Genomic DNA, 22,672 nt, shown 5'->3' on the forward strand with positions numbered 1-22,672 from the left:
AACTGCCTTTCCCATTTCTTTTCGGCGTGGTCCCAAATAACAACGGACAACTGGGTGCTTCAAACAGTCCAGTCGGGATACCGCCTTCAGTTTGTTTCGCCCCCCCCCTTCCCACCCACCCTCCCTGTCCCTCTTCAGGGACCCCTCTCACGAGCAACTCCTCTTACAAGAGGTCCAGTCTCTGTTGAGTGTGGGTGCCATAGAGGCAGTGCCTCAAGACAGGCGGGGCAGGGGATTCTATTCCCGTTATTTTCTCATCCCCAAAGCGAAAGGAGGGCTACGTCCTATCCTGGACCTTCGAGAGCTGAACAAATATCTGCTCAAGCCCAAGTTTCACATGGTCACTCTGGGGACCATCATTCCCTCTCTGGATCCGGGAGACTGGTTTGCCACCCTCGACATGAAGGACGCCTACTTCCATGTCGCGATCTACCCTCCCCATCGACGCTACCTGCGTTTCGTGGTGAACAACGCACACTACCAGTTCGCAGTGTTGCCATTCGGCCTATCCACCGCACCGAGGGTGTTTACCAAGTGCATGGCAGTGGTTGCCGCAGCCCTCCGCCGTCGTCAGATACACGTCTACCCGTATCTCGACGATTGGCTGGTTCACGGAACGTCTCGGCGCCTGGTAATGGGCCAGATGACAGAAATCCTGTCCCTCTTTCAGCAACTCGGTCTTCTCATCAATGCCGAGAAGTCCACCTTGATTCCGTCGCAGCGGGTGGAGTTCATTGGAGCAGTCCTCGACTCCTCGTTGGCCCGCGCCTGCCTACCGCGATCTCGGCACCAGACGATGGTCTCCATCATCCGGGACCTCGTCACCTTCCCGACCATGACGGTGCGATCCTGCCTCCGCCTCCTGGGCCACATGGCATCGTGTACGTATGTCACCGCGTACGCGCGGCTCCACCTCCGCCCGTTCCAGTCTTGGCTCGCGTCGGTTTACCGGCCGCATCGAGATCCCATCGAGATGGTGGTCACGATCACCAAGCTGACCCTCGAGTCCCTCCGCTGGTGGCTCGACCCGGAGGTCGTGTGTGCGGGAGTCCCGTTCCACCCTCCTCGTCCATCCGCCACTCTGACCCCGGATGCCTCAGCGCTCAGTTGGGGAGCTCACCTGGGCGACCTTCACACCCAAGGCCTTTGGTCGCCCCAAGAGCTCGCTCTACACATCAATATCCGCGAGCTGCGAGCGATCCGTTTGGCGTGTCACACCTTCCGCACCCGCCTGCAAGGCCGCTGTGTGACAGTGTTCATGGACAACACCCCGGCAATGTTCTACGTGAACAAGCAGGGCGGAGCCCGCTCCTCCCTCCTCCGCAAGGAAGCGCTGCTCCTGTGGGACTTCTGCGTAACCCACTCGATTCACCTGGAAGCGTCCTTTCTTCCGGGAGTGCAGAACAGAACACGCTGGCCGACCATCTCAGCAGGTCGTTCCTCTCCCACGAGTGGTCTCTCCGTCCCGACGTCGTGCACACAATCTTCCGGAGGTGGGGGTTTCCCCAGATAGACCTATTCACCTCCAAGGCGAACAGGAAGTGCCACCTGTTTTGCTCGTTCCGGGGTCACTCGCCGGGCTCCCTGTCGGACGCCTTCCTTTCCCCCTGGAAGGATCACCTCCTCTACGCCTTCCCTCCATTCCCGCTCGTACACCAAGTGCTACAGAAGCTGCGGAGAGACAGAGCCAGCGTCATACTCGTGGTTCCGGCCTGGCTGAGGCAACATTGGTACACCCTGCTGCTCGAGCTCTCCGTTCGGGATCCCATCGCCCTTCCGTTATGGCCGGACCTCATCACGCAGGACTTCGGCAGACTCCACCATCCGAACCTGCAGTCCCTCCATCTTACAGCTTGGTACCTGCGTGGTTGACCCACGCGGAGAGGGACTGTTCGGCGGCTGTACAGCGAGTCCTGCTAGAGAGTAGGAAGCCTTCCACTCGCTCCACCTGTCTGGCGAAATGGAAGCGGTTCGCGCTCTGGTGTGACCAACAAGGCCTCAATCCCTTCGTAGTCCCTGTCCCTACCATCCTGGACTACCTCTGGTACCTTAAGGAGCAAGGTCTGGCGGTCGCCTCCTTGAGGGTACACCTGGCAGCAGTGTCCGCCTTTCGTCCACCTACGGGAGGTCGGTCCATCTTCTCCAACCAGATGGTTTCCCGCTTCCTTAAAGGCCTGGATCACTTGTACCCGCCGGTGCGGCGTCCTGCCCCGACCTGGGATTTGAACCTCGTGCTGGCCAAGCTGATGGGTCCCCCCTTCGAGCCTCTAGCCACGTGCTCTCTGCTCTACCTCTCCTGGAAGACAGCCTTCCTCGTCGCAATTACATCAGCGAGACGAGTCTCTGAGCTCCGTGCTTTAACGGTTGGTCCACCATACACCGTCTTCCACGGAGACAAGGTGCAGCTTCGGCCACACCCGGCCTTCCTCCCTAAGGTGGTGTCGGCCTTCCACCTCAACCAGGAGATCTTCCTCCCGGTCTTCTTCCCGAAGCCGCATACCTCACCTCGTGAGCAACAGCTTCACACCCTGGACGTCCGCAGGGCGCTTGCCTTTTACATCGAGCGGACGAAGCCCTTCCGACGTTCGACCCAGCTGTTTATAGCAGTCACCGACTGCATGAAGGGCGAGCCGGTCTCCACGCAACGAATTTCCTCATGGGTTACAGCATGTATTCGGTCGTGCTACGAGCTTGCTCGCGTGCCACCATGCCGACTCACTGCTCACTCGACGAGAGCGCACGCCTCGTCGGCCGCCTTCCTGGCCCATGTCCCCATCCAGGACATCTGTAGAGCGGCTACCTGGTCTTCTGTCCACACCTTCGCCTCCCACTACGCGTTGGTGCAGCAATCACGAGACGATGCAGCCTTCGGCTCCGCAGTATTACACTCCACAACGTCTCACTCTGACCCCACCGCCTAGGTAAGGCTTGGGATTCACCTGACTGGAATGCATAGGAGCAATCACTCGAAGAAGAAGAGACTTTCGTAGTAACTGTTGTTCTTTGAGATGTGTGGCTCCTATCCATTCCAGACCCGCCCTCCTTCCCCACTGTCGGAGTAGCCGGCAAGAAGGAACTGAGGAGCGGACGGGCCGGCTGGGGTATATAACAGGCGCCATAGCGGCGCCACTCCAGGGGGCGCCAGCCGGCCCGCCGGAGTTGCTAGGGTAAAAATGTTCCGGAGAGCCGTGCACGCGCGGCGCGCACACCTGACTGGAATGGATAGGAGCAACACATCTCGAAGAACAACAGTTACTACAGTGAGTAACCGTCTCTTCTTATGTAAGCATTACAAGGTAACCTTGACAGAGGGCTGGAAATTGGGGGAATGGAATGAAAAACTACAATAGAGTCATAGGAGAAAGAAGACGGGGGGAATACAGTTGGGGAATCTGCTCAACAGCTTACATTTCTATACAAAAATGCAAGGAGTATAGGGAATAAACAGGAAGAACTAGAAGTCTCTGTATGCAAGCAAATTTTTGACATATTTGGCATCACAGAGACTTGGTGGGATAATTTCATGCCTGGAATATTGGTATACAGGACTATAGCCTGTTCAGAAGGACAGGCAGGTAAAAAAAGGAGTTGTTGCATTATACATCAAGAATGTATTCAGTTGTTTTGAGATTCAGAAGGAGGTGAGTAGCAGAGCACTTGAAAGTCTCTGGGTGAAGATAAAAGGGGGGAAAATAGGGACAATGACATAGCAATGATCTACTATAGACCACCAAATCAGAGGAGCAGGTGGATGAGGCATTTCTAGAACAAATAACAGAAATACCCAAAACACAAGACCAGGTAATAATGGGAGACTTTAACTGCCTGGATATCTGTTGGAAAAGTATTATACAAAACACAATCTCCAGTACGTTCTGAAGATAGAAGGCAACTTGGGTTGAAGTAAGCACAAAATGATAGATTTTATTATTCTAAAAAAAGGAAGGAATAAGAGCAGCAGAATAAGAATGATGGACTGCAAAAAAGCTGTCTTTAACAAACTCAGGGAAATGGTACGTAATGTCCCATGGGAAGAAAAAATATAAGGGAAAAAAGAGATCTGAAGAGGTGGAAGTCTCTCAAAGAGAGTATTAAAGGCACAACAACACACTATTTTAACATGAATGAAAGGTAGGAAGAATAACAAGAAAGCAATATGGCTGTACCAGGTTTTTAATGACATGAAAATCTAAAAGGAAGCCTACAGAAAGTGGAAAAATGGACAAATTGTTAAAGATGACTACAAAACAACATTGCAAGCCCATAGGGGCAAAATCAGAAATGAATTATACCTGGCAAGAGATATAAAAGGCAATAAGAAGAGGTTTTATGAATACATTAGGTATAACAGAAAGACAAAAGGAAAGTGTAGGCCCAATACTTAGTGGGGAAGGAGAGCTAATAACGAATGACACCAAGAAGGCTGAAATGTTCAATGCCTATTTTACTTCAGTCTTCACTAAAAAAAGTGAATGGTGACCAGCTGCTTAATGCAATTAATGTTAACAATGAGGAAGGAACACAAGCCAAAATAGGGAAGTAAACTGGTTAAAGAATATTTAGATAAGTTATATGTATTCAAGGTTTATTCCTGGTTAAATTCACCCAAAGCACTTGAGAAACTAACTGAAACAATTTTGGAGCCGTATGCTTATAAAATTTGCAAATGACACCAAACAGGGAAGGACTGCAAGAACTTTGGAGGACAAGATTAGAATTCCAAATGACCTGAAAGCAACAAGATGAAATTCAATAAAAACAAGTGCAAAGTACTTCACTTAAGAAGGAAAAATTAAATGCACAAATACAAAATGCAGAATAATGAGCTACACAGTAGCACTGTTGAAAAGCATTTAGGGTTATACTGTATCACAAATTGAGCTTGAGCCAACAATGTGATGCAGTTGTGAAAAAGGTTAATATCCTTCTGGGGTATATTAAAAGGAGTGTTGTATGTAAGGCACAGGAGATAATTTGTTACACTCTGCTCAGCACCAGTGACACCTCAGCTAGAGTATTGTGTTCAATTTTGGGTGCCACACTTCAGGAAATATGTGAGTAAATTGGAGAGAGTCCAGAGGAGAGTATCAAAAATGATAAAAGGTTTAGAAAATGTGACCTGTGAGCAAAGATTTAAAAAAACCCAGACATGATTATTTTTGAGAAAAGGAGACTCATGTGGGTACCTGATAACAGTCTTCAAAGAGGTTAAGGGCGGTTACAAAGGAAAAGATGATTAATTGTTCTTCTTGTCCACTGAAGTTAGGACAAGAAGTAACCTGCTTAATTTGCAGCAAGGGAGATTTAGTTTGGATATTAGGAAAAAAACCTTTCTAACTATAAGAATAGTTAAGTGCTGGAATAGGTTATAAAGGAAGGTTGTGGAATCCCTGCAATTGGAGGTTTTTAACAGGTTGCACAAACATCTGTCAGGGATGATCTAGAGATGGTCTTTAGTTCTGGTTCAGCATGAAGGGATGACCTAGATGATGATCTGAGGTCCCTTCCAGCCACACATTTCTATAGTTATATGATCCTAAATACCTAAAATGGAATATTTTATTTCAGGTCAACATGAATCTCTGCATTTTCCTGAGTGATGGAGGTGCCTCATGGGAGTTGCAGTTCTAGGTGAATCATAACCTGATTTTCATGGGGGCCCAGATCCAAAGCTGGACTACATCTGCCATGACACACTGTGGCTTCTCCCTGTGGCTGAGTTGCTGCAGTGAATCATGGGACCGGGCAAGACTATGATACATCATGGATGGCATAGTGAGGCCACAGAGCAGAGCCCCTGGGAGAGAGACATGAGGGACTCAGAACTCACATGAGGCATGGCATAGGCTCAAGAGGAGTCGGATATTTATGTCAACCTGAAATGAAACATGTTGATTAGATTTTCCAAACAGAAAATTCTATCCATAAAATGTTTTACTTTAAAAAACATTTATTCCAGTAAATCCCATATTCTGATAGGACAATGTGAACTGTATGAATGTATTTGCTGATTGATAACTGTGTGGTGTTATAATTTTGATCTGGGTTTAAAATGTGTTTACCATGATGTTCCTGCTCTTAAAGAAACAGTTGAGGGACATAAATCTGATGCAGGATTTAATCAGGCTTGAATAATTACTCCTTCTTGTGGAATATTTCATACAGATATTTCGGCAATTAACATTTTAGAACTTAACAGCTTTGTTTGGGTTTTTTTGTTGTTTTGTGTAATGTTCTTTCAGAGTATAAACAGACGCTTGCATGCAATACATACATATTTATTGACTAAAATATTTTATCCAACATTTTTTAACAACTGTATAAACCTCAGTGGGACTATAGTCTTATTCTGTACACTTAAATGCTTTTTTATAGCATTTTTTTCTGATCTAATATGATTAATTTCTTTAAGATGAATGTATATGTGAAATAATATACTACCCATTCATTGTCACCCCTCGCACTCCTTAAATAGACTAAGACACAGACAAATGACTATTTATTCTTGTTGTGTAGCTCCTGCTTAAGTGCACAGTAAGTATAACACATATAGGTAGTGCAATATTTCTGAATACCAGCGGGTGAGTTATATTGTAATCCCATCAGAAATGATAAACTGTTCTTTCATAACTTTCCAGATAGCAAATAAAGGGTGTCGCAATGATGGCCAACACTAGATAGGAATGTCCGCTCTGCTAGTTACGTAAAAATTAGAACATTTAAACAGAAAAATTGTCATCTTTCTTGTTTTGCATACCTGTAGATGCCTCCAGACAGGGCCGGCTCCAGACCCCAGCGCGCCAAGCACGTGCTTGGGGCGGCATGCCGCGGGGGGCGCTCTGCCTGTCACCGGGAGGGCGGCAGGTGGGTCCGGTGGACCTCCCGCAGGCGTGCCTGTGGCTTGGGTGGACCTCCTGCAGGCGTGGCTGCGGATGCTCCACCAGAGCCGTGGGACCAGCGGACCCTCCGCAGGCACGTCTGCAGGAGATCCACCGGAGCCGCGAGACCGGCGACTGCCAGAGTGCCCCCTGCGGTGTGCCGCCGTGCTTGGGGCGGCGAAATTGCTAGAGCCGCCCCTGCCTCCAGAGATCTTAGGTTTTGGGTTGAATCTATGCCTTTGTGACACCAAACCTAAGATCCCTGGAGACATCTTTAGGTAGACAAAACAAAGTGATATTCACAAAACCCCCTCTCAGCTAACCCTGTAGGCATCTAAATTTCCAGAGGTCCCTAAATTTCCATTAATGGGCATGTGCAAAGCTGCCGAAGTCCTGATGCCGCCATGCTGCTAATGAGCTGCTCGGAGCCCTCACACATGCTTAAGCCCGGCTGGGATCTTCAAGGTAGGTGTTCCTCATCTGTCTTGTCTCTGGGGCCTGATCCAGAAGGCATGCTAAGGGCACACCTAGCTTGCACAAAAGACAGCCGGAGTCAACAATCAGGAATTTTGGGCTGCCTGTCATTTGTGTGTCCCAAAATGTGCAGAAGCGCAGTGGGTAGAGGATGTCCCTGGAACATAGGAGAGCCAGGTTTGAATCCCTGTTTTGCCTACCTTAGAGCTGAGACTTGAGCCCAGATCTCCTACAAATTTAGCTGTGTACCCAAACCATCAGGGTATTCTGGGGTGGGGGTTCTGTTGAAGCTGTTGCACTTTGTATAAATAATTAAATATTAATTGAAGCAGAAACTCTAACCTTACTCTCCTGCATCCAATTTGAATGCCCTAATCACTGGGCTATAGAGTCAATCTCTCTCTTTGTCCCAAGAAATATTTAATTCCACTGGGTGGCAGGGCACCTAGATGTTAGGCAGTGTAACACTTAAACCCCCTTTGTGAATCTACTCCAATTGAATCTTCTTCCTACATGCTGACCTAATCTCTGAACATAAACAGCTCCCTATGGTTCTGCATCTTTGCAATTAGCAGTAATTGCAACCTCTAATGAGCAATAACTTGGACAAAATATAGTGTGGTTTCCTGAATGAAGATTTCACAGTGTGTTTCTGCAACTTGTTTTCACTATTTGCGCTTCTCCCTGGCCCTCTACCCCCAGATATGCATAAATATCAAGACATCTGCTACACTGCATTATAATATATATGAGATATTGCATATCTTAAACAAGCTTGCTAAGACATAAAATAAATTCTCTTAATGGGACATAGTAACCATTAGTTTTCAGGAAAGATGGATTAGGGTTGTCCAGGCAGGGAAAAAATCTAGAGGTAAAATTTTGAAGCCTAACAGCCAGATTGTAAAGGTATTTAGACACCTAAAAGTTGAGAGTTATTTGGCTAGGTTGAGAGTTAGTTGGCTAGGTGCTTTTGAAAATCCAACCACTAGGTGCTTTTGACAATTCCATACATCTTTAGGTGACTAAACACCTGGCACTAAGTCACTTTTGAAAATGGTACTTAGGCTCCTAAGTCTCATAGACCCAAATCCACAAAGGGACTTAAGCATAGCAATCTCCTGGAAAATCACTGGAACTACAATGGGATTCACAGAGCCTGAGTTAGGTGCTTAGGATCCCTGTACAATGCATGGGGAGGAATAAGCACCTTAGAACGAGATTTGCAAAAGCTATTGTGCTAGATGGGAGCCTCCTAAATTAGCTAGTGGGAGATGCTGACAAAAGAGGTGTGTCCTGCGCACCTTCCCTCTCATAGAGTTAAGGCATGTCTACACCACAAACTTAAGTGGACCTAACATATGTAATTACTGCAGTAATTCTCATCCACAGAACCCTTCTTCTGTCTGTGGTGCACCTCCTCACCAGGAGAGCGTCCACTGACTTAAAAGGGGAAGTGTTAGGGGGCTGAAAGACCAGGCTTGCATCTCCCTGCCAGAAGCCTGGCTGCCCCGTGGCTAGCAGCTCCCCACCGGGAGCCTGTCTGCCCCTCCACCTTGGATCCCTGCTCCCCACCATGAGCAGTGCAGCTGCCCCACCAGGGAGCAGAGCAGATACCTGGGATCCCAGTGAGGAGCTCCTGGTGGAAAGCAGGGAGCCCAGGCACCAGCCCGACTGGGAGCAGGGACCCTGGGGGCAGCCTGACTCCAAGCGGGAGCCTTGGCAGCAATCTGGCTGGTAGTGGTGAGCCAGGTGTGGGAAACCCAGGCAGCAGCCCATCTGGGAGCCGGGACCAGGGACCCAGGGGCATCCTGACTCTGAGTGGTATATAGGGAGCCCAGCTCTGAGCCAGGAGCCTAGGTAGAAGGCAGCAGTCTGACTGGGAGCAGGGAGGCGGAAGCCTAGGCCATAGGCACCAACTCCGTGGGTGCTCTGGGGCTGGAGCACCCACTGGAAAAATGGTGGGTGCTTAGCACTCACCAGCAGCCCCCCATCAACACCGCAGCCCCCCCATCAACACCTCTCCCCCCCAGCGCCTCTTGCCCGCTGGCAGACCTTGCCGATCTGTGCTTCCCTCTCCTTCCCAGTGCCGACCGCCTTCCGCAGATCAGCTGTTTCACAGTGTGAGGAGGTGCTAGGGGGCAGGGGGAGGAGCAAGGCTGCAGCGGGTGAAACTGGGTGGGAAAGAGGCAGGGTGGGGGCAGAGCGGGGGTGGGAAGAAGCAGGGCAGGGTGGGGCACTGGGGGAAGGAGTGGGGTGGAGTGGGGTGGGGGCGTGGCTTGGGCAGAGCCAGGGACAGAGCACCCTGCTGCAGATTAAAAACTCAGCACCTATGGCCTGGCCAGCCAACTTTGCAGACTGCCCACTGAGGTGAGGAGAGCGTGGAGGCAGAGGCAACGCATGGGACTCCAGCAGCAGGGGAAGAAAAGCAGCAGTCTACAACTTTACGGGTGGGGGGAAGAGGAGCTCATCTGGCAGCCAGCCACCTGCTGCTGCTTCCCTGTTCAGGGGCGGGGGTGACCCTGCACATAAGCGGAACACCATCCAGTGATGGTATATTTTGGTGGACAGGCTGCTCCCAATTAACCAGCTGTCGTCATTAAAAGAGGAGATGATTTACCAAATCTAAAGTGACTTAAATTGAAAAAAAATATTCTAAATAAAAATAAACAAAATATGTTCTGGATTTTATTATTTTTTTCATTGTCTGTATCTGATACAATATTTTTTGGAAAACCACTGTTGAACATTTCACACCTGGTTAAACACTATTTAGTTTATTAGCACTCACCGAATGTGCCCTTATTTAGTGGAATTTTGCTAATAGTGGACTCAAGGAGTGGAAGATTTGGAAATCCATTACAAGATTCGTACAGACTTGGATCACTGGTTATGGTCTCTCTAACCATGGTTCATTACCAGCAGCATCTGAAACCTAGCATTACTTGAGGAGCAGCAGTCAGATGACAATGGCAGTGCATGACTAAGTAATTAGGGTCTGACTCAAAGCCTACTGAAATACTTAAGACTGGCTTCAATGGCTTTGAATCAGACCCTTGTAGCAGAGTATGTCGGAGAGTTGAGCTGGTGGTTAGAGGGGATGCAGCAAGCATTGGCAGATGATAAAAACCTTCAGGCAAATTTTTCCCTTTTCTTAATACTCTCCATACTTTAAAATAAATAAATAAAGTGGGATCTGATTTTTTTTTCATTCCTCAAACATTCACATCGATCTCAGTGTCTGTTCTGAGTGCATGAGGAATATAGGACCAAGCCCTAGAAGTGTTTCAGTCTAATTCTAACTAAGCTTATGAAATTATTATTATGATTTTCTATGTAATGTCACTTCATGACAGGACAGAAAGTAACTTGTCAGTTTCTACTTTTTCATATGACAGAGGCATAAAATTCTGGCATAATAGTAATTTGTTCTTCAGAATTTAAAATTCATAGGCAGTAGCAAATTATGAGCATAACTCACATTAGAATAAGCGGGTGCTTAACTCCCATTCACAACACGGAAAAGTATATCCTCATATTTCACCATTTTCTTTTCTTATTTATTCTCCATTATGAATTATTGACTTTTTTATTTCTTTAGTTTTTCAGTTTTCAAACTAAAGGTGTAATTAATTTTGGCACATGAAAATGGTGAACTCTCGCTTAGATAAAAAGCTAAACAATACTATAAAGTATTACATATTTGGAACTTAGATCATGCAGTAACAGCAGGAAAACCATAGCCATAGCTGGAAACTGCTTTTTTAAAGGTGGCAGTCCTGGTTGGAGGGAACAATATGAACCAAGCTTGATTGCCTCTGAGTTCAGAAGTTAAGTGATGTTAAAGAGTTTATGCAGACTCATTGGCCTGTCTAGCTTTCACTTTCTTTCATTTCTATGCTTTTGTAAGCGTGCCAAATTAAATTTAGATTTGAGAATGATGAAAAGGATCCTAGTCTACTCTGGGTCAGTCAGTCTAGTGCCAGACTACACTGATAATGTGTGCATTTGAGTTAAATATTTACTGCTGATAGAATTATTTTATTTTATGCATTTTCCTCATTATTCTCCACATAACACTTCCAGCTTCTCAGGCCTGGGATATAATAACCTAGTCTGTCATTGTAGTCACATTTTTGCCCTTGGGTCTTAGCTGCCAATATAGCTGAGATTTTTTCATTTTATGTTATTGTCTATTTAAAAATAATGAAGTTCATTTTAATTTTTGAACTCATGTGTATGTGTCCTGTAAAAATGCTAATATTTATTAAAGAGTGAGAGATAACATTTATGAACTGATGATATAATTGTTGTTGTAAAACTTGCAGGTATAGACAATAACAGCAGAAGAGCTTCCACAATAACATGTTTCCTTGTACATAAAAGCAGATCTCAGTTCATTTTCTACATGCTCTCTAGTTACAGCATGGATTTTGCACTATTATGTGTTGATTACTTTTTTTTTTAATTGCAGGTGACAATGCATGTCGTGTTAATAATGGAGGCTGCAGCACTCTTTGTTTAGCCATTCCTGGAGGCAGAGTTTGTGCCTGTGCTGATCATCATCTCCTAGAGGAAAACAGTACAATGTGCATGAGTAAGATTTTCTTGAAGAATATCTGGATATATATTACTGTTATGGGAGAGAGAAATTCAAATCTGAAAATTTAAAAAAAATTCGCCTAGAGACTTTATTGCTATTCAGCAATTTTACATTGGACAAATAACTATTAATTGAATAAACTTTCTAATTGTGCACAGATAGTTAAAGCTTGAAGAGTGAAACAAAACTATTAAATGTGCAATATTTGAAGTTAAATGCATTTGAAAATATTCCATAGTGTCTAATATAATAGGATACTCTGATGCTTCCAAAGACTTTTTGTTACATTTCACGGGGCATCACGATAAAAGTAATAATAAAAGCATATTAACTGGCTTCCATGGCATTCTCTGAAGTAAATATCTTAAGGAGAAATCAAGCATAGCAAATCCTCAAGTTGAAACTGTGAAAAATTGAAGCTGACATTTTATATGTAAGACAAGACCAGGGATAGAAGATGCACCAATCTCTGAATAGCTTAACCATTCTCTGGATGTCTTTATTAAAATACTGCTGAAAAATGCATCAGCTTGTAACAAAATTAAACTTGCCACTCAAAAAATATTAATTCACCAGTGTAATATTGGTAATGTTGCAAATTTCTAGCTTTAGTATTTTGGAACATATTCAATTATAGAATATGCCAATTTGTTTCTAAGAACATATGATTAATTTTACTTGTATTAAATCTTATGTCCATTATATTGAACACTCCTGAACTTCTTTACCTATAGCTGTACAAAATGAGAATGTCTCATTAATTTATGCTTTATTCATATTTTCAATTAACAGCTTAATTTTTATTAACACTATCCAGAGTACTTGTATATTCTTGGAACATAAGTATTATGCAAAGTTTGAAAACATAGGCAGATGAGTACCAGTGCATACAAAGAGCTAGTCTGACTCACATTGCTCATTCAAAACTCACAGTCACAGTGAAGTCAATGTGAATTTTGTGTGAGCAATATGAGAGTGATTGTTGGCCTATGAAGTACAGAAGATCATAATAATGGTATAAGGAAGTGAAATCCAGATTTTCCCTAATGCAGAGGTTACATGGGGTTTCCCTTGTAGAGTTTCTATTATACTATGAAATGGAGACCTACTGCCAACAAATTAACTTCTGCCAGGGGCAACTCCTCTAGGAGTCATGCTGCAAGGAAGTCTCAAACAAAACACTTCCACTTTGTTGGGGCTCCGAAATGCAGAGGAATAATTTAGGTAAATTAATGATGATCGGTACCGTTAGAGTGTGAATCATTTTATCACCTCTGCAGTTCTCCTGCCCCTGTCTGTTGGCTTCTCCCTAATCAGTCACATAGCTTGAACCCCATGGATCCCCTATACAGAGACTTATGAGGGGTCTGGGAAGAGAAGAACAATGTTGCAAAGGGTTTTTTTCTGCTGTAACACGGTGTTTGACTCTGCAGATGGAGAATGAAAAATAAAATCCGAGTTACAGGTCACTTCATATCACTTTCCTCAGGGCTTGCTTCATTTCTAGAAACAAAACTCAAAGCTACAACTTATCAACTCAAACTACTGGGTATTAACCACTTGAGGCCTTTCCAGCCTTTACACATGGGAGGAGAGAAGAGACACCCTTCTCTATAATAGACTCCTGTGTATCAGCTTCCCCGGTCCTTATATAACTATGCCCAGATCAGCCATGTTATCAGCAAGAACCTGATAACCTCTAATATGCTCAAGTATCTTTACACCCCATTTGTCCAAAGGAAATCTTCATTACACATTCCAAGTGCTTGGGCTATGCCTTTGGACACAAAATTGGGCCTTAGGTTATCGTGATCGGACCTGTATAACTGAGAGCATATTTGTCCTGTTGTATATGGTTTTTTTACTAGCTTTTGAGGTGGCATCAGCATATTTTACAAGTCATTCTGAGAACAATGATTTCATGATGAGTTCTGTGTCTGTTTTGTCTTCTGAACTTGTAGACGTTTTCCTGGGTGATAATGTAATCTGAGTGTGCACTTGTTTATTAAAAATACATTAAGTACATCAACCATAAATGTGGATATACATCCTACTGTAGGATGGAATTAGTGTGAATATGTAAAGCTTACTAAGAACAGAATGTTCTTAAGAGAGACAGCATGAAGAAGAATTCATATCTGCTTATGTGCAGGTAATATTGCATTTTTTTTTATCAAGCTTAAAAATATACACATGACTTGGATTTTTTTCTAGTTAATCCTGGAGAAGCGTTTCCTCAGTTGTGCAAACCTGGAGAATTTCAGTGTAACAACAAGCGCTGTATCCAGGACCGCTGGCGGTGTGATGGAGATGATGATTGTTTGGATGCCAGTGATGAGCATTCAGAAATTTGCTGTATGTATTTCTCTAAATAATTTTAAAACTGCATTTCGTGTTTTGTTTTCATTTTTAAAATTGTCAACATGATACTGCGAGTTTGTGCTAAATACTAAGGTCTGAGGGGAATAAGACTGAAGTAGCAGTCATTAAATAATTTATGCAAATAATTCATTTTCTTTTCCTGTTTAATCGCATCAGTTATTCCACACATGTAGTAAACAGGAGCATATTTGTTTCATAGTGTAATACGAGATACCTCCTCTGTGGTCTGCTTATGCCAATGGTTGTAGTGGTATTAATTCTGATGCTCTAAAAGTGTCCATTTTCATATCCTTTGCTCTTGGTGCCATTCCAAACTGCCGGATGGTGGACCAGGGGCATACACTGGATCTTTGCTTGAAAAAAAAGAGGAGAATCAATTTAAATACTCTGAAGACAGAATTACTATGCAGAAGGTTCCTTAAACACTTCACTGCTTTTTGGCAATGGTATCTTGAAGAAGGTCCAAGAAAACAGACATAGGTTTGGAACAAGATACTCTACAGCAGTGATACTCAGATCTCAGTGGTTCAGGAGCCAAATTACTGATTACCATTACCCTAAAAAGCCACAAAAGTATGAATTCATTGTTTCATTTACTATTATATATATATATATAAATCATTCTCACAGCAAAATGACTAAGTATTATTATTTTATCAGTTCAAATTGGTTAATAACATAGTAAAAACATCCTGATTGGTTACTAACTTAGATTGGTTAATAATTAAATCACACGGTGTTTTTATATTGTGCTGCAAAGAGCTGCCAGAGACACATTAAAGAGCCACTTGCAGTTCACAAGCCTCAGTCTGACTATCGCTGCTTTAGAGCTTCACTACTCAGTATATGGTAGAGACGACATATGAGAACTGAAACGCATGGAAGAAGAGTGGGGTTTTCTTCACACTGGCCCACATCTTACAGCAAAATAAGTGTTGGAACACAAATGCTTGGATGTTTGTTAATGAAAATAATTATTACTATAGCAGTCTTACGTCATGCCTCGTTTCATGTGAGGAAATGAGTGCTTTAGAAGCACTTATTAAACCTTGCAACACCACTATCAACTAGGCAAATATTATTTCAATTTTAAGTAAATAAATAAGTAAACTGTAGCACAGATAGGTGAATTGTTCCTTGCCACATTGTAAGTCAGGGTAGAGCAAGGAACAGAATCTAGGGTGAGATTCTGTGCTACACCTCTAACTTGCAGCCAACAGGGAGGAGTGTTAAGGTGGATCTAAACTACCTTTGAAGCTTCTGGATGCTGGGCTGCTCCAGAGACTGGTGCAATTTAGACAGTCCAGGAAGTCTGTCTAAATTACAGCAGCCTCCCTAGTGACATCAATGCTGGCCAGAATCTCTGTGGTGTTGTGTGCTGCAGCTGCCTCCCAACACTTCCCGCAAGCCAGATGGGAGGCAGACTTCTGGCTGTTTACAACAGTTCTTGCACCACTGGAATCTTCCTGTGGCTGGATATGGCACTGTTAAGGTCCATTTACTCTGTTCTGGTCCCATTATTTTGCATAAAGTGGCTAGAGTATAAGGAAGGATCTCACCACATGAATCCTGAGTCCCAATTCCTTGTTCTTATCATGGGAAAATACATATATATGCATTAAAAATGCTCAAGAACAGCTTAACTAGTCATCAATCATCATTTATACTGGCAAAGCCAGGTAGCTTGGATTATCTGACACTGGTGTGGTTTGTACAAATTACAAAGCTTTGTATCAGCACTATAGCTAGTTGCTCATTTTCTTGTCAGTAAATTTCCCTTAATTTACTTCCACTTTGCAATTAGTACATCTTCCAAAATAATAAATCTGCAGTTGACATACAGTATTCTTAAAGACTACTTTACTTTAGCTATACTGTGTACTGTAGAAGACGCCTATAACACAATGCTGTATATTCGCAATAATTTGAGATTTTCATAGCCTTCCTTCTTCTAAGACCAAGAGCTCTTAAATTGCAGTAAAGTGTACATCTATTAATAATTCCATGAGGTAAAATATTTGGGTACAGCATGCTAATTTCTTATTTTATGTAAATTGATGCTAGTTTAGAATAACTAACTCCCTTTACTTCTTTGGAGTTACTCATATTTACACATTTATAAATGAATTCAAACTTGTTCCCAAATCTGTGCATATTATGTAGCTTATTAGCAAAAATATGTAAAAATAATCCTCTTGAAGCAGTTTCTACAGTAATTTAACATGTTTTTGGCTTAGTCTGAATTTGCTGTAATTATAAACAGAATAATTGGGTGATATGGAGGGAAACTCTTGACTGAATTTGTATAAATAAAAGTGAATTAGCATTTCTAAAAAAAAATTTTTAAATGGGTTTTGTTTGTTATATTAGACAATTTAAAAAAATGTGTTTAGTGCTTTTCAAATTTTAATTTTATCAGCTGGAGGAGATCAGCAATTTGGTCTCTAGTCACACTTATACACTAAATTGCTGAATAAGAATTATCAGATTTTGAAGCTTTCCCTACAGTGTGCTTCTAAAATGATTTAGTAACAAAGGGTTGCATACATGTATTCACTTTGCATTAATGTCAATGAAAGCTTCTTTAGAAATACAAGTATAAAAGGTTGCTAAGCAGTTAAAGGTATACCTGCAATGATTTTTGTAATTCTAAATGCTGTGTGTTTTCAGATATGTTTATCTGCCCAATAAAACTCCCATCATAATGAATGGATGGGTGACAGAGGGAAACTGAAGGGAAGAGAGACTAACACTTGTTAAAGCAGGGTTCAAGTTGGTGCTTAGCATGCCTCTCTGCACATGAAGTCAGTGGAGCTCTGCTCATTTACACAAGCAGGGAATATAGCAGGGGTCGGCATCCTCTGGCACACGGCTCACCGGGGTAAACACCGTGGCAGGCCGGGCCAGTTTGTTTACCTGCTGTGTCAGCAGGTTTGGCTGACCGCGGCTCCCACTGGCTGCAGTTCGCCGTCGCAGGCCAGTGGGGTGTTGGGAAGCAGCGGCCAGCATATCCCTCAGCCCACACCGCTTCCCGCTGCACCCATTGGCCTGGGATGGCGAATTGCGGCCAGTGGGAGCCGCGGTCGGCCGAACCTACTAACGCGGCAGGTAAACAAACTGGCCCAGCCCACCAGGGTGCTTACCCTGGTGAGCTGCATGCCAGAGATTGCTGACCCCTGAGCTAATCTTTTATAGCTAAGTTCTACAAAACACATAGGTCATAATGACCCTACTTTATCATCACTTTTCTAACTTTCAATAAACTTTTAACATCAGAGACATCTAGACTCAAGGTTTTCCAACCACCAAGGTTTTTCAGTCTCAGTTGTTTATTTGTTTGTCCCCGCCTCCCATTCTGATTAGCAGAAAGTGCTTGACCTTGCTCCTGTCTCCAAATTAACCCTTAACTATGTGATGTTCTATTTCTATACTTCAGGATGGCTGAATGGACACAATATGGTCACAGTTTGATCACATTCTGGGATATACACACACCTCAAATCTAGGGCAACATAATCTAATCAGGGACTGCAGGATCAGGCCCTTAGTTGCTCCTCTTTTAAACATGTTTCATGTAATTGCAGAAATGAAATGAAAAACAAACTCTATATTAATAAACAATAAGATTTAATAGGAGTTTCATACTTCATAAAATGGGGTAGGTGAAGAAATATATCTATGATTTGCAAACTGCAGAAAATGCTAGAATTCACTCCTTCTGGGGCTTGGCATGGATTTGCAGACCACGGCTACCATGGAGATCCCAGTGATCGATGGGGAGCCACTTCCCTATGCACTGGATCTTGGGCAATTCAGCTGGAAGATTTGCCACTTTATTTAGTTTACAGGTCCCTTATTGCCCTTTAGCAGTATGGCCTGCACATGACCATGCTACCATTGGCTCCTCACCCTGTAGTGGCAAATAATTTGCTGAGAATATAGAAACTGCAGAAGAGGCATTAATGCTGAACCTAGCACCATCAGTACTTGCTGGAATTTCAACAGGATATTCTGTAGGCCTGTTAGGGGATCAGTAACTTGTAGAGCAGCTGCCACATGGGTGATCTAGCTCTGCCTGGTATTCCCTCCAAACACCAATGGTGTTCCAGTCACTCAGTGTTTACTTGTATGGTCATCAGTAGTCTTGGGAGAAGAGATGTTTCCTTAGGTTCTGATTCCCCCATTCCATTGTCTGGGAGTTTGACTGGTTCTTGTCCTGCTTTTATCCTTTCTACATGTTGGAGTGGAAGGCAGGAACTACTAATGACTACCTGTGCTCTCTACTTGTGCCTCATTCTATTATTAAATTTGACCTATTAACAAAGAGAATTTGCATAAACTACCACTAACAGGTAGGCCAGGCAACTGCAGTGTCTGTGGGCTATGGTAGCTGTTGGTTTCCACCTCCTATGTAGGGTTTGTGTACCACTAGATCTGTGTAAATGTGAATTTTGTAGTGCTCTCCCCCACTTCCTGGTAAATCCTGGCAGAATTGGGGTTGTGGGATGGGCGCCCATAGAGGATAGTATTGCCATTTAAAGTATGGAACACAATCCCCCAAGCATTTCCATACCACATTACACATCGTTGGTTTTGCACCTGAGCCATATTGAGAGCCACAGGGTGCCAGGAAGATGTAATGTAGTGAGTGTGCACACCCGTCGGGATAACCATAGCCTCCGAGATCCTCTGGTTCTGGGTGCTGACTCCCTTGCCTGTACTTTGAAAAGGGGGAGGAAGCTCCCTCTCCATGTCAGAATAAACTGCTGGACACTCCACAAGGGGAACTATAGTCTAGAATATATCTTTTTTAAAAAAATTCTAATTGTTAAGATGGCAATTAACACAAAACCATTCTCATCCAGAGCCGGACAATGCTTGTAAACAGAAGTATACATGAAATCCCACATTCACTTCTCATAACATGACTACATACAGCTTCCCTCCTCCTTGTCTCCCTCTAATGGGTGTTTCCATGGCTTGTGCTTTTATGTGGTACACAATAAGTAAATATATTTGCTCATATCTGAGCAGGAGCCACATCCTGCTTACTTAAGATCTAGGGATGATAAATGCTATATAAGAACCAAGTGTTATTACCGTTTGCTTTCTTACCGCTCACATGAATAAAGAGAGTGGATTTAATGATAATCTTGATGCATCAAGTTCCACCAGCACTTTAAAGAAATTCTAAAAATAAAAAAAACCAAAAACCCTCATGCCACTGAAGTTGAATTCAGATTTTGCAATCATTCATACTTTTCTTAACCATATGTATTGATGATAAAGACCATTTTTTTGTTTTAAAAGCTATACACGACAGTGTGTAACATATTATTTAGTATAATCATTCTCCCAAGTGCTCCCTAGGATCTCCTTTCTACTCACCCATTCCATAAAACGTTCTAACTATGGCAAATGTCTCTCCAGGCAGGAGGGATGGAAACAGGTTCCATTGAAGTACATTTTTGCTACTGTTCAGTTGATCAAAGAGAGCCCTGAGAAGAAGAGTTGAGAGGTCCGCATGATTTCTTGGGGATTTACAAAAGTGCATAAGCGGGATAGACTCCTGAGTTCCATTGATTTCGATGGGAGTTAGACACTTAACCTGCTTAGGTGCTTTTGACAATCCCACTGGATATCTAGCTGCTTCTTTTTAGGGACCTAAAACTCTTTAAAAATCTGGTCCTTGGTCCTCGCCAGTCTGAGGAGTAAGGGACTGAATTCTAGACCAGAACTTACATTTTGGGCCAAGTCTTCAGCCTGTGAAAATTGGCGTAGCTGCAATGATTTGAATGGAACCACATTGATGTACACCAGGTGAGGCTCTGGTCCTTTACTTCTTAAAGGAAAAGATGTCTGAGGTATCCCCTCACACAACTCTCATGTAGTATGGGGTCTATTGTCCCCAGTGGTGGTTGCACCTGTAATGCAGGTAACGCAGTGTACCTCACCTCTGCTTTTTAAGAACAGTTCCATGATAAAAATATTTTATGTAATTTAAATCAGAAATAAAATATCAACCTCCCAATCTTTCAGCAGTTGTCAGGTTTTTTTTAACCAAAGGAAAGTATAACTTTCATCTATTTATAAATATATTCATCTATTTATAATAAATCATTTTAAGTGGTTTAAATAAGTAATTTTTAGCTGATTCTTTGCTTTTACTAATGTTACATCTTGGTTAGTGTCTGTAGTTGCAGTTAGATTCAGGGAAAACTGAGGGCTTATTTGTTAGTTCTCAGAATCATGTAGGAGCAATAACATTGGCTCTCATGACTTTTAGATCTTGACTAATTTCATACCTAGTAGGAACCACAGTTTTATGTTTCCCTATATTTGCAATCCAGCAAAGGTTACTTTTTATCATTTCAAAAGCATTGCAAAACTGCTTTCCCCTGCCGCTTACAGTATCTGGTAAACTAGATTACTGCCATTCCTTATCTATAGTTCTTTCAGGATCTGCTATCTCAAGGGTTATTTGTACAAAATTGAACTGCCTGTTTGATTACAAGTAACAGGTCCATATGATTGCCACTTTGCATTACCTTTTACAGTGTAAGTCCTTGGATGGCTTCACTTTAGTGAATTATTGTACCCTTTCATTCCTTAAGAGAGTCTAAAACTAAACTATGATTTTAATGTTTAAAACTAAAGATATGATTTTAAGCATATGGCCTTTTAAAATTATTTTATGTTTGCCAAAGCTGAGCTATAAAAAATGTTAAAAACATATTTATATACCAAAGCCTCCCATCCTTGTTTAGGCCAATTCAAAGCACACTGAAGTAAATGAGAATTTTCCCATTAGTTTCAATAGGCTTTGGATAAAGACCCTTGGTAGTATTTTTGTTGTTGCTGCAGATTTTAGATGAATCCTTATTTGAGGAAATGGATATGGGGAAAGGGTCTGATCCTGCAACCTCTCTGCACACAGAACTTTGAAGTCAACAGGGCTTGGTGAATTGAGCTCTTCAGTTGTATTTTAGAGAGAACTAGAGAAGGAAGTTCACCAGAGGCCTCATCCAGAGCCTACTAAAGGCATACTCATGGACTCCTTACTGACACAAAACTCCTGTTCGCTTCAAGTGCAGTATCAGGCGCCGGTATTTTTTTCGCTTAAATATACTTTTGTATTAGTGTCATTCATTTTCTCACTTAACTGGGACTAATATGCACAAAAATGGCTTTAAGAGAATTTTAAAGATGTGAGATAAATACACAAAAGCATGCAAATTCAGTTCTTGCATACAATGAACATAGTAGGTTAACATTTAAGATGGCACCCGGCTGTGTCTAGCTACTGGAGGTTTAATCCTTAACTGTGAAATGTGTTGCTTTTATATGTTTGTCTGACATCCTTAATTTTTTTCTTCGTTGTTGTTGTTTGTGTTATGAATTTCCTTTAAAATGTTTATTGTTGGTTGATAAGCATTGCACTGTGATAAGTGTGTGTGTGTGTGTGTGTGTGTATGTGTATATATATATATATATATATATATATATATATATATATATATATATATATATATGCTCAGATAATTAGTGTGAACACGTCATCTCAAATAATTATATAATGAATTCTATATTAAATATGGGGGAAAATAAGCACAATGAACAATGTATAAGGTTTATTATTTTTACAGCTTAATTCTTTTTTTCTAATAATGTGCCAACATTGATTAGGCTACTTCATGGTATATCAGACAAATTAACATTTTGAGTCATAGAATTGCAACTATCTTAATAATCTTTTTTACATTGTTAGAACACTAAAATAAGAATGAATACTCAAAATTTGAGAAGTTAAATGCTGGCTTATGATATTAGTTTAGTATAAACTTCTGAAAATATGAGTTCATAATAGTAATTCTTTGAATTTAGATAGTGGTTTTCATTTGAGGATCTCAAAGCCCTTTAACCTTAAATGAAAATGCTAACATATCATTGTAGTTGCGTGGTCAGATCCTTAGCTGATGTAAATTGTCATCGCTACAATGGAGTTATGCTGAGTTATGCCAGTTAAGGCTCTTACTCATAATGTTTATGAAAAATGCAAGGTGAAATCTGGCCCCTTTGAAGTCACTAGGAGTTTTATCATTGACTTAATGGAGCTGGGTATTTACCTACAATCTGTAGCCATCCATTCCTATAAAGACTATGCAATCTTATGGACCTTATTCTTCTCTCACTGATACCTGTTTGCACTTGTATAACTCATTTTATTTTAATAGAGTCTCCAGATTTTGTATTATTATATCTGAAATAACTTCAGCAACTGTTTAACTGGGACTCGACTTTTCCTGTTTGCAATACAGTTCTGAGCTATGAAGAT

The 22,672-nt window shown here is 42.4% G+C and overlaps 1 protein-coding gene across 1 annotated transcript in view; it reads left to right on the forward strand.

Moving 5' to 3' along the window:
- Positions 1-22,672, forward strand: part of LRP1B (LDL receptor related protein 1B) — a 1,239,928-nt gene that overhangs the window by 730,520 nt on the left and 486,736 nt on the right. Inside the window, exons 15-16 of the mRNA XM_039494476.1 lie at positions 11,827-11,949; positions 14,170-14,310. Coding sequence (XP_039350410.1) covers positions 11,827-11,949; positions 14,170-14,310 — 264 coding nt within the window. The remainder of the gene's footprint in view (positions 1-11,826; positions 11,950-14,169; positions 14,311-22,672) is intronic.

The sequence above is a fragment of the Mauremys reevesii genome, linkage group 11, assembly GCF_016161935.1.
Source record: "Mauremys reevesii isolate NIE-2019 linkage group 11, ASM1616193v1, whole genome shotgun sequence".
Taxonomy (NCBI): Eukaryota; Metazoa; Chordata; order Testudines; family Geoemydidae; genus Mauremys; species Mauremys reevesii.